This window comes from Capsicum annuum, chromosome 1 (assembly GCF_002878395.1).
Source record: "Capsicum annuum cultivar UCD-10X-F1 chromosome 1, UCD10Xv1.1, whole genome shotgun sequence".
Taxonomy (NCBI): domain Eukaryota; kingdom Viridiplantae; phylum Streptophyta; class Magnoliopsida; order Solanales; family Solanaceae; genus Capsicum; species Capsicum annuum.
The window spans coordinates 68649522-68662650 of record NC_061111.1 but is presented as its reverse complement, the minus strand read 5'-3'; the positions used below and the strand labels follow the sequence as shown (position 1 = coordinate 68662650).

At 33.3% G+C, this 13129-nt stretch overlaps 1 protein-coding gene across 5 annotated transcripts; it reads right to left on the bottom strand.

The window, feature by feature from the left end:
* Positions 1–331: 331 nt before the first annotated feature.
* On the bottom strand, positions 332–8239 carry LOC107852116 (splicing factor U2af small subunit B). 5 transcript variants are annotated; one of them, XM_016697161.2, is made up of 6 exons: positions 7828–8239; positions 6214–6300; positions 6053–6134; positions 5561–5687; positions 5028–5469; positions 332–703 (listed from the first exon to the last, which is right to left on the bottom strand). In XM_016697161.2, exons 1-5 carry the CDS (start codon positions 8062–8064, stop codon positions 5046–5048), a joined length of 957 nt encoding a protein of 318 aa, XP_016552647.1. In that variant the 5' UTR covers positions 8065–8239; the 3' UTR covers positions 332–703; positions 5028–5045. The 5 variants fall into 5 exon arrangements, with proteins under 5 accessions (XP_016552647.1, XP_047256573.1, XP_016552648.1 ...); XM_047400617.1 differs by having other exon boundaries at positions 332–776; positions 7828–8237; XM_016697162.2 differs by having other exon boundaries at positions 332–4915; positions 7828–8234.
* Positions 8240–13129: the final 4890 nt, after the last annotated feature.

Below are 13129 nucleotides of genomic sequence, written 5' to 3'. Positions count from 1 at the left end.
ACGATTTCATCCACTTCATTGAGACATAGAAGGGCAGCCCAATGCACTAACCATCCCTTCATGCTTGGGGTCCAAGCACAAAACACAAAAATCTCTTATACACAATCTTACTTTGTAGACATATAAGTGCATGCACTAAATCCCTCTATGCACAAGGTCCAAGGAAGAGCTGGAACACAAGACTTTCATGTACAAAATCTTGCCCTGCATTTTTGCTAGAGGCTATTCACGCCCTAAACCAGGAACCTGGTTAAAACAAGTCTCATCGGAATATTAAGTTAAAAACTAATTTGTTGCACATAAATCTGGATCTGAACAGAACAATCAAAAGTTCAACCCGAAAATGAACATGTATAGTGAAAAAGAAAAGATAAAATGTCTAATCAAGATACTCTTCAAAAAGAAGTTACAGACCATAAGTTGCCTAAAGCATCGAGTAAATCTCCAGAAAATTGACCGATCTCACACATACCAAGTCATATGGACAGAACAAGTTCACCAAGTCCTATGCAAGGTTATACCTAAAACATGAATCATATACCAACCTATTCCTAAGCTGCATTACTCCAAACACACAACAAAAACTTAGTAATGCCATCTCATTTGACACAGAAGCTTTTTAGAAGTTCTTCCAACTCGTTCCTGCAAATCCCTTAAGTCGAACCAAACCTGTTGGGACAAATCTTGAGTTAGCTCCAACCACCTGTTAAAACACAGTTCATGGTAAGCCCTAATTAAAATCACGCTCGTAGTCCTTATATGCAGGGAACCTGGACCTGCAAAACTCATTAAACCTGTAAGCCTTGCTTCCATAAACAATAACTCCAAAACAAAGAACAGTTGGAAAACTACTAGCCTGGATGTGCTCTAGCGGGTCAAAGAACCTAAATACATGAATAACAACATTTGCAAGATAAAAAGGTCCATTAATGCTGTTCTCATTACAAGTCATTCTTAAACAGACCCCACAAACAAAATGACAGGACAACCACCATTTAAGGAACAGAAACATTTGGGTTGATATAACAAAGAAAAACACCTAAGAAAGAGAACATTAAGATGCATACAGTTGGCACAAAACTGAATAAACTCGATGAAAAACAATACCAATGTCAATGATGAATTAAATGGAAAAACATGATCATTAAGGGAATTCATATACCGACCCCAAGTTGTCTGGACCTATGGTGTAGTTGTTGTACAATACCAACGATAATTTAATTTGGAAGTCTTAACAATCATGGCAAAGTGTTACAAATGTCTCTCTCTGTTCCATTTAATATGTCAATTTCATATTTAATCTAGTTCAAAAAGAGAAGTACTTGTCCTATACTCTGAAGATCTTTAACTATAAACTTCACATTATACCCTAAATGACATATTATTACAACCATAGAAGTTGACGTCATTTTATCTTTCTTAAACTCCATGAGCAAGTCAAAATACCACTATATAAAATGATACAGAGCTTGAAAAGCTAAACTTAATATTGTATTGTACTTCTAAGAAATTATATGTTCAGTTCATTAATTTGGCACCCAACCTTCGCATTTAAAATGTAGGCTAAATGCCTAAGTTTATTATTATTATTTTTCTTTTTTGGGGGGGAAGGGGGGAATGGGTTGAGAAAGTGTGGGCTAGGCGCCTAAGTTAGGGGGTGCAAATTTTGGAAGTCTGAAAATTAGGCCAAAAGCCGAAGTTGAGGGATCATGATTTATTAAGTGAATAGCGTATGCTTAATGTGCCTCAACAAGATAGAAGAGTGTTGTAGAGAGATGAGAAAAGAAGTTAATGTATCCTTCCTTAGAAATGTGAAAAAGTGGACACATCTGTGAGGAGAAATAATTTATAAGAAAAAAAAAAAAAGGGAAAACCAAGTAATGTCTGAAAAGGAGAATAAGGTGGAAAAATATGAAGGAAATATGCTTTAAAATGATTGCATGATAGCTTTTAGGAAGGTCTTGAGTCACTTAACCCACATTCTTTCCTTCATTTACCTAAGCCTTCATTAATACCCGTAAGTCCTACGTGGATTTTGAACCTTGTGTGTCTACATTAGTGGCGAACTACATGAAGGACAAGTCTATGGTTCTATTCGTATGCACTAAGACTTCTTTTGTGGGAGAGAGAGGGAGAGAGTAAATTCTTCCTATTTTTTTGGTTTTGAAATACATTGTGTGAGAACAGGCTCATCTCTTGCTTGTGAGTGGCACCTCAGCCTTGAGTAGTGAAGTCTTACCCTCAATTAGGGGGGATGAGTGAGATAAATTGCAAAGTGAGTTTGAGGTAAGTCAAGACATGAAAAGCGAAGCGGCTTTGATTTTGATTGTGATTTCATTCCACTTCTGATGAAAAGAAGCCTTCTGAAAAGAATGTGAACTGTTCATCTGCTTAAGCTGTGGTGGATACCAATTGAATTAAGTGCATTTGTTTGAGTCGGTGTAGTCTTTTTATTGTTCATGATCGAGTCAATCCCTTGCAGTGATAGGAATGTCTATGTTTGCTTGAAGACAAGCAATAGTTTAGTTTGGGGGTTTGACAAGTTGGTACTTTAGTTCATACTTGCAGACATTCAAGAGATTTAATGATAAACAAGGATTTGGACCAAAGAATTGAAGAGTGAACAAAACAATCTGCAAGAGAATGCAAGCCACATTCCAATATGCGGACGCACTTTCAATGGGCCAAGTGCACATCCACTCCAGAGGCCGAAGATACTGTAAAGAAATCCAAGGAAATGCAGCCGCACAATCCAAAGTGCACCCGCACTTGAAGAACATCTGAACCGCACTTCCACTCTTGACATCTAGCAACTGACTGAATTGTGCGTTTCATGTGCGAGCGCACACTGGTATATGTGGTAAGTGTGCGGCCACACTTGGCCAGCATGGGGGGTATTTTGTCCATTTTTTTTGAGCCAAATCTGGGGGGATTGAAAACTGATTTCTTAGGGTTTGAAAAAGATTCTACAGTTAGTTTTCAGTGTCTTGAGCTAAGAACATTCCAATTTCACTTTTGCTTGAAGTATTTCATCTAAATTGTGAATTTTGTAAGGATTCAAAGTTTGGGTTTGAGGATAAAACTTCATCCATGGCAAATTTGGAGCATGATAGTTTGGGTATATGCTTTTTCCCTTTCCTCATGAGTAGCTAAAACCCCAATCTTAGGGGTGTGTAATTTTGGATCAAAATTTGTGAATGGGTCCTAATTATTTGCTTTGATTATTGATTATTTGATATGGATTTAGCTATTCTTCATGTTTTAATTAATATTAGAGATTGCAAACTCTAACTAACTTTCAATCTCTTATCTTGCTTGAGAAATTGGGTAAGGATTTGAGAGAAATTAGTTAACAAGGACTTGAATTTTATTCAATTAAGAGTTGTTACTAGAAATAGAGCAACTAACTTGAGGTATTTGGATGGTTGAAATTGTTCACACCTTGGGGTTTGAGAAACCCAAGGTGAAATATATTAATAGATGGATAAATTGTTAAGATAGTGTGAACCAAGCCTACCCATGATAATAATTAATGTTGAAGCAAGGTTTAAGGCTAAATTGCAAATACCTAGGTCGAAACTAAGACATACCCAAGGTCTCTCTTACTTGATCTGAATTCGAAGTTGACAATTGCTTAGTTACAATCCACAAGAGTTATTGTAGAAATAGAGCAACTAACTTTGAGGTATTTGGTTGGTTGAAATTGTTCACACATTGGGGTCTGAGAAAACCCAAGGTGAAATATATTAATAGATTGAGAAATTGTTAATATAGTGTGAACCAAGCCTACCCATGATAATGGTTAATGTTGAAGCAAGGTTTAAGGCTAAATTGCAAGTAGAGGTATGGACTTTCTACTTCATCAGAGGTAGAGGTATGGACTGCGTACATCTTATCCCCCCAGACCCCACTAAGTGGGAATACACTGGGTTTGTTGTTGTTGTTGTTGTTGTTGTAAGGTTTAAGGCTAAATTGCAAATACTTAGGTCGAATACTAGCACATCCCCAAGGTCTCTCTTACTTGATCTGAATTCAAAGTTGAAGTATGCAAGCAATTAGCAAATTAACACACTAGTTGGGTTGTGGGATCGACCCCGCCTCATTAAGTTGGGTAATTATATTGCAAGCCCCGCGTACACCTGTCATTTGGCTTGGTGGATTTGGACGTTCCAAAAAACTACTTCAAAAAAGTCAATCCAAACACCCCTAACACTAGTGAATCATCAAGTTGCTGATTTACTTAAAAACGTTCAAGTAGAATGACCACACATAGAAGTGATACGCCGCCCAAAGAACCTACAACCAAATTCTCAAACATAGGGAGCATTATCATTCATGTATATTTGACTGTATTTTGAAAATTATGCTTAGTAATGACCAGTAAATTATGAAGTACAATTTGCTTAATATGCTTATACCAATCTCAGTAATTTAAAATGCTTTTTCTGTTAACACTATATAGATCATCTTCCCATGACATAATGAAGATAGACGGTGAGAATCTGAATGGGCCAGAAATATTACTGAATTTTGAGGAAATTTGATCCATATATCACTAAATGTCATATCAAAAATGCTAGATCCTTACTGACCTCACACTACTCACAAACTCCCAGAAAAATCTTAGTAGCCAAAAAGACATAAAGCAGGTATAATTCTCATGGGAAAGAAAGGTCAAGTTTGTTGAAAACACATGAACAAGCAACGAGTTTCATAACAGGGAGAGAAGCAAACTGAAAGAAGGATGACCAAAACAAAGTTCTAGAAGGAGAAGAAAATATAGTAGAACGGTTACAAGGGTAATGATATGACAGTGCAAAATGCATGATGCACACGAAAACATGCAAAAGTCACAAAAGCATAATAAAGGGTTGAAAGTTCACATTGAATAGCACAGATTGAAAACCTGCACCACCTGCACAGTGGAAGATGGTAGTAAGGTATATCTCAGGGCAAGTGACCTTCCTTAGAAGACAATGACTTCCGGAGAAAATTGAAACATCAAGAATAAAGGAAAGGAAACAAACCTCTATAGGATACACTCATTAGTATCCATATCCATCCTGTCGTGGTGGCTGCTGATCATTATATCCATCTCCATTTTGTGCATATCCCATCTCATAATTTTTGTTGTTGTAATTAGTATCATCTGCATTAGTCCTGTTGGTATGTTCTGCCTCTTCTTTTTCCCTGTTCCACTGCTCAATTCTTGCACGTCTCTCTTCACTACTATCCCTAGATGGACTTCGATCCCTCCTGCCACGAGGGCTCCGGCTCCTACCCCTTCTATGGCCTGGACTAGTGGTATGCCTCCTGCTCCGACTCTCATGATAATAATCTCTATCATCATATTTTCTACTATGACTCCTGTGAGAGCACACTTCATGGCTACGATGCCTGTAAGGACTTCGACTTCGGCTTCGGCTGTGCCTTCTCCTATACCTCCCAAACAAATGGTGTCTCAACTCCCTAAAAATAAAAGGATAAGTCTTCATAAATTAAATCTGTAAAAATTGAACATATTGTTAAACGGTTCTCCAGATATAGTGAATGCAGTAACCTGCTAATCCTCTTTAGGTGCATAAAGTTGCAATATCCACCACGATTGCAGCTATTCTCTTCATACTGTCTACAGGTGGCTTCACGAAAATCAGTTACAGGAGAGAAGTCAACAATGATGGGCCTCCCTGCAGTTACACGCCGAAGTTTGAGGAAGTAGCCATATTTTCAAGTATCTAACCAAAAAGCATAACCAAGAGATAGCTCTCTGTCAACACACCCATCCCATTAACCATAATACTAGCAGGTTCTAACAGGTGAGAAGCACAGTTCAAGTCTGGTTCATCAGAAGAACCTAGTAATTTTGGCTCAACCCTGTTTTTGAATTAAAAGTATGTACAAACAATATATTCAGAACCCAGTAGGCAAAACGAATTATGATTCAAACTATAAACTAAAAATCCTGGCTCCAAATCTACGTATTAGCCTTTTTTCCATTTTAAACTATCCCACTTTATGCCCTAATACTTTTACAAGGGTTGGCGCAAGTTACCAGCATAAAATCTTCCGGTAAGATTTTTAAGAGCATTTGCAGCCTGTTCCTCCTCTCTAAACTCAACATAAACATTGCCAACCTGCATCCACACATTGTACATAAAATAAAATGTCAACCAATAATCTAAATCAGCTCCAGCAAAAGCTCAGATGGCTTACCATGTGGTCCGCCAGATTGTCACAAATGTTCAAACTCTCAATCTCTCCATATTTGTTCAGTTCTTCAAATAGATCTTCATAAAAATCCTGTAACAACACCAAAATAAGTAATATTCCATCAATACATCCACCTAAAGAACCTATCTGAAAAATATATTAAGATAAAATGTGGCACAAAGAAGTTTGCAAATATTTTTGTTGTACTTTATAAATGTAACAATTAGCAAGTATCATACTGCAAGCAGACTCCATTTTCAGATAAAGCTACAGATAAAATCACATACCAAGCATCTCAAAGTAAGACTCACTACATAATATCCTAAAAAACAAAAAATCTTGTTGCTGATCAAAAAACAAAAGAACTTTTAGCTTCATTTTGTTCTATCATTCTTCAAGGCAAATTCTAACGTTCCCGGTGCGACATGGTAACCTAACGTAGGACTAGAATCGGGATGACTATCCTTAAAAAAGAGGACATGTTGAGTAATTCCAATCCCTGAAACCATCTATATCTCACAATCAACTATCTTCAATCCAAAACTAGTTGTGGTTACAGCTTACAATGAAACCTCTGGCTCCATCCTGCTTTATTCAAGCCTGGTTTCTTCGTAGCTTCTTGTGTAGCATGGTAATGTAAAGTACAACTAGAATTTGGATAACTACATTTGAGTGGGACATCACGAATAACTCAAATCCCCCAAAACATCAATATATTAATCATTACCGTCAAACAGAAGTAAGTTGTGATCGGCTATAAAAGTCCTTGGAGTCCATTCTATTTTATTTAGACACATTTCATTACAATACTAAATGATGCATTTTAAACTACAGTTGTTTTCTCTCTATTCAAAACCAAAATCACTAAAATATAAGATAACTAAATGAAATCCAGAACAATTATTGAGGATAAAATCATAAGAAATCATTTAGTAAATCAACTACACCTCAATCTCTAGCTACTTAACCATATAAAATCCCCTATATGATTTGATTCCTCACAACCCGTTTCAGTAAATGAGAAAATAACTTGATATTATACAAAAAAGGTCGATCATTAAAAAGTCAGGAAAAATGAGTCATTATTTACCAATTGTGACTTATTCCCAAACAAGTTGTGATCTACCATATAATAGTTAATACCCGTCTGTCTATTAGAGAAAATTTCGCTGAAGCATAAAATAACTCAATGAAATTCATAAACAAGCAGGCAACTTGCTAGTTTTAAAAACATTATCATCACAAAATAGAATGGAGGAGGGCTCAGGTTCAAGCCATAGAAACAGCTTCTTGCTGAAATAGACTTTATGATCCAGCCCTTCTCGGCCCCGCACACAACTGAAGCTTTACTCCACTGGGCTACCCTTTTAACATCACCAAATAATATCACTTAAAGTCAAATAATTCAGTTTTAACCGTGAACTCAGACATGAACTCTTTTAACTTTTTAAAATTAAAATTTACAAACTTGAAATTATGAAAAAAATACTATAAATCAAAATAATCAATAACTCAAAATATTACATAAAAGATATAAGAAAATTACAGTCAAAGAAAGACTTGCTTGAGTGTCAAAATCTGAAAGGTGAGGGAGTAATTTTGATTTTATATTTTTACCTCAAAATGTTGCTGCATTTTTCTGGGATCAATAGGTTGACCATGTAAATCAACACCAGGAGTAATCATATCAGGCCTTTGATACATATTAGAAAGTAAAAGCGTTGGACTAATACTAGGTTTTGTATGAAGCCTAGAACAACGATCGCCATGTCTACATGCACCAATTTTGAAGTAAAATGGACAATTCACTCTGTCTTTCTCTGTACCAAAAATCGATGCTAAGTGCTCTGCCATTACTGTTTCCTTTTTTGCAGATTTTGATTTTAGTTTTTTTGTGTTAGGGTTTTTCTATTGGGTGTGAAGAAATGGTATAGTTTAGAGGAAGGAGAATTTATAATGATGAAGGAACTTCGGATGTCTGCTGCTTCGCGATAGCTCTAGAACCGTTTGAGTTGTTTTTATTTAATTCTCCATTCGTTAAACAAACTGACATGTTTTAATTTTAAAAAACAATGATTCATTTTATTTTTTGATAATATTTTAATTTTAATTTTACATGTTTAGAATTACAAGATTAAAAGACATTTGATATAACTTTAATTTAAAATCATAACATTCAAAAATTTTCTTTATTTCTTAAAATTTATGTCAAGTCAAAGTAGGCCATTTTTTTTAAAACGAAGCAAGTAATATTTTTTTATATGTTAAAAATTATGCATTAAAGGGTATTTGGATGAATTTTTTAAACGGTTTTTTTTAAAATATTTTGTAAGCCTAAATAAAGTGATTAAAAATGTTTTTTATTTTTTTCAATCACTATTAAAAATAAAAATAAAATACTTAAAAATCTAAAACACTTAAAAATAAGTCCATTTAAACGCCACCTAAGTTATGAATTAATATTTTATATCTATATCTATATCTGTAATTTATAATCTATATCTATATCTATAATCTATATATACATCTATAATCTATAAAAGTGTGAAGGAACTTAGAAATATTATTTGAACTTTTTGTCGTTCATTAAAAGTCTATGCTTTAAACAAGATCATTTTTTTTTTACTATTTCTCTAATATTTAAGAGTTGAAAATCAATTAAATATTTATAGTAAAACATTTTCTTATTAGAACTCATCGGAATTAAAGAAAACTAATACATCTTTCATTAGCTTAAGAATTCTGAAGGTTTGAAAGATCTATAAAATATAAGAAATACCAAAATTTTAAAAGTTTTTAAGTAAGTAATCAATTTTTTTTAAAAGATTTAACTTTAAAAATAAGAAAAAAATTTAAATATAGAAAAATAAAAGAATAATCGTACTAGAAATATGGTTCAAATCAATGCGTCTCTTAACTTCTAGCAGCAGTACACAAGATCCATTAACCACTTGAAACTTCTGGTGGTAAAATATATATGTGCTTACAATAAAATATACAGTATCCTATGTTTATATTATACTTTTTTGCACTTCATTAAAAATCTTCACAATAGATAAAATGATCTAATTTTAAATGATCAAAGGTTACACGTGCAAGACACGTGTGGTTAAACTAGTAACTAGAAAATGACAATGCATTCAACAATTAATAGTATTTAATAACAACGATAAAATAGGTAAATTATCTGTTGTTTTTCCAAGCTAAGTAAGTATTGATGGATATTTTTTTAGTAATACGAACAAGTAAAATATAGCTTCGTCTTATTGTTGTTGGTGGTGATGTTCTTGTTGATATATATGCATGATAAAAAAGTTGTTCAACAAATGTGTAATATATTGCAAAGAATAAGAATCTGTTGGAAATAACTATATCATCTATTAGTTTATTGTTATGCTTTTTTCAATAGATGACCCATCTGTTGCAGCAGATGAATCATCTGTTGGAAGAAATCAAAACAGTAATGATAATGCATTTAGCAATTAATAGTATTTAATAACAACGATAAAACAGGTAAATTATCTGTTGTTTTCTCAAACTAAATAAGTATTGATGAACATTTATTTTTAGTAATATGAACAAGTAAAACATAGTTTGTTGTTGGTGTTGGTGTTTTGTTGATATACATGCATGATAAAAAAAGTTGTCCAATAAATGTGTAACATGCTGCAAAGAATAAGAATCTATTAGAACATATTAAGCATCTTTTAGATATAACAATATCATATGTTGGTTTATTGTTATGCTTCTTCCAACAGATGAGTAATTTGTTGAAAGAAAGAAAAACAGTAGCAAAATTATTCTTGTTGATATATATGCATGATAAAAAAATTGTTCAACAAATGTGTAATATATTGCAAAGAATAAGAATCTGCTGGAAATAACTATATCATCTATTAGTTTATTGTTATGCTTCTTCCAATAGATGACCCATCTGTTGCAGCAGATGAGTCATCTGTTGGAAGAAATCAAAACAGTTAATGCATTTAGCAATTAATAGTATTTAATAACAATGATAAAACAGGTAAATTATCTGTTGTTTTTTCAAACTAAATAAGTATTTATGAACATTTATTTTTAGTAATATGAACAAGTAAAATATAGTTTGTTGTTGGTGTTTTGTTGATATACATACATGATAAAAAAAGTTTCCCAATAAATGTGTAACATGTTGCAAAGAATAAGAATCTATTAGAACATATTAAGCATCTTTTGGAGATAACAATATCATCTGATGGTTTATTGTTATGCTTCTTCCAACAGATGAGTAATTTGATGAAAGAAAGAAAAGCAATAGCAAAATTATTTTGATTTCTTCCAACAGATGACCCATTTGTTATAACAGATGACCTACCTGTTAAAAATAATATTGTAATGTGTTGTATTTGTTAATTTTATTGTTACCTTTTTAAATAATGAGTAAGCCAATTATAATTTTTTTTCTCTTGTTTGCAACTAAAATGCACTTGTTTATATTTCAGATATATTACTTTAGGCCTCTTTAATTTGGTGTATTTGTGAAGATTTCACTGACTTTAATTTGTTGTTAATGTGTTGCACGATATAGGTTGCTTCTGTCATGATTGTTTGGAATCACTTACAGCCTGCATATGCAGCTAATATGTGAAATGAAGTCTTAAACAAGTGACTTGGAACTCTGGTCATATCTGTTTTATTTAATTAGTGAAGCTGTCTCAGAAAAGACTAGATTTCAATTCATGGTTGAAGTGACCTCCTTTTTCTTTGAAGATTCTCTAAAACTTCTAAACAACCTAGTCATATCTCTATGAGTAGTAGTAGTGTCTTCTTATTAATATAGGAAAATAATTTCTGAACTAAATATTAGAAAAATTAATATGTTGCAAAGAATAAGAATCTATTGAACATATTAAGCATTTGTTGGAAACAGCTATATTATCTGTTGATTTATTGTTATGCTTCTTCCAACGGATGATCCACTGTTGCAATAGATGAGTCATCTGTTGGAAGAAATTAAAACAGTAGTGGTAATACATTAAGTAATTAATAGTATTTAATAACAACGATAAAATAGGTAAATTATCTTTTATATTTTGAAGCTAAATAAGTATTGATGGAATTTTATTTTTAGTAATACGAACAAGTAAAACATAGCTTGTTGTTGGTGTTGGTGGTTGTCGCGCCCCGTTTTCCTCGTGGAAGGTGGGATTCGACTTGACAAACTCTTTTTGGGATGCATTAAGAAAGGGTGTGAGAGTCGTCACCTAACGTATTAAGGAGTGTTAGGGCACCGGTCTAGGATACTACGAACCTATTTTTTGTTATTTAGTCTTAGTTCACCAGAGTTCGGATAAGGGTTCAAATTACCTCGAAAGGAAGGTGTTAGGCACCTTTCGAGGTCCACAAGGGTGGTTTCCGGCCGAATTCATACTTTACGTGGGGATTCTATGTGATCAAATAAAGTCTCTTATTTTATCATTAATTTAATGTTTAGATAAGCGATAAAATAATTAATAAGCAAACACATGTCATTTGCTAATTTCTAATTGTTGATTATCTAGGTGATAAAGCAAAATAAAACATGTAACAAACACAAGCGAGGAGAAAGAAGGCAAGACAATTCATGATAAAGGGGACTGCTCATGTAATAAACCAACTACCCCAAATAAACATGCAAAGTGAATAAAAAGACTAAAAAAAAAATCGTCTAAGCCAAACAAAGAGATGTTTTGGTTTTGTTCGGATTAGAAACTCAACTTGTTAATCATCATCCGACCCAAGGGCCAAACTCTTAGACAAGTAATAATGTCATTAGCCTCCCCGTTAATATTTGTTGAGATCATCATTTCCGAATAACTACCTGTCCCACCCCACCTAGGCTGGATGTCAAGTCTAAGGGCGTTCTATGACAAGGATAAAACTAACATTTTTAGTAATACTTATCATCTCAACTATCGTCCAAGAGGCATTGGACTTTGCTATTTTGGATTTGTGTTCTAGACTAAAAGAAAACTATGTTTCCTAGGACTCGAAGCGCGAACATATTGGACACCAGGTAGCACGTAATAATCCCAAGTTAGCCTCTTGATTAATTAACGTTAACTAATGTGATTACATTAACTACTGTGATTACATGCAGAGACAAATAATTATTCATTATTTTGTTAACCTATAGACATGATATCTAAATGTTCAACAAGTAGTGATAAAGGACGACTGTGATTCGTGTATGCAACAATGTAATGTGTGTTCATGAGGGGTGTCAAAAGTGTCAAGAAATGTGCTTGTGAATTAGGTGTTACAAACTAATGAGAATAGGAGAAAACAACAAGAATATTATAAAGCATTAACATGTTAAGAGCTGCCATAATATACTTACTCTAGTGTTTAAACATATCGAAAAGTGCTTCAAATATGTATTTTAATATACCAATAGTTGTACTATTGCAGGAACTTCATAGTGACATGCTGAAAGTGTACCAACATACTAAAGATGTCAAAAAGCTAACATTTTAACATGCTGATATTATATTTAAACATGCTGAGAATACTATTAAAAATGCTGGAGATATGCCAACATACAAAAACTTTAAGTTAATATGCTGGAAGTAGCTATGACATGCTGAAATTTGTTAGATGCGCAGAATTTTAATGTTATAATGATAATAACATGCTAAATTGTGTAGATATACAGAAACATGATTTAAACATACTGGAAACTAATTTAAGTTGCTAAACTAGATGTTAGACATGCTGAAACTTGATTTAAGCCATGCTGGAAACTAATCTAAGTTGCTAAACTAGATGTTAGACATGCTGAAACTTTAATGTTATCATGCTCAAATTTATTTTAATATGTCTAAAATTGTATCGACACGCCTAAACATGTAAAGACATACTGAATAAGTTGTGCTTAACATACGAAAATTAATGTAATAAG

Excerpts from the sequence above, each read along its gene's own strand:
- LOC107852116 (XM_016697161.2), bottom strand. The coding sequence starts at position 8,064 with ATGGCAGAGCACTTAGCATCGATTTTTGGTACAGAGAAAGACAGAGTG. Across the intron at positions 6,301-7,827 it reads AAATGCAGCAACATTTTGAG|GATTTTTATGAAGATCTATT; the intron begins GTAAAAATATAA and ends GTGTTGTTACAG. Across the intron at positions 6,135-6,213 it reads ACAATCTGGCGGACCACATG|GTTGGCAATGTTTATGTTGA; the intron begins GTAAGCCATCTG and ends GTGTGGATGCAG.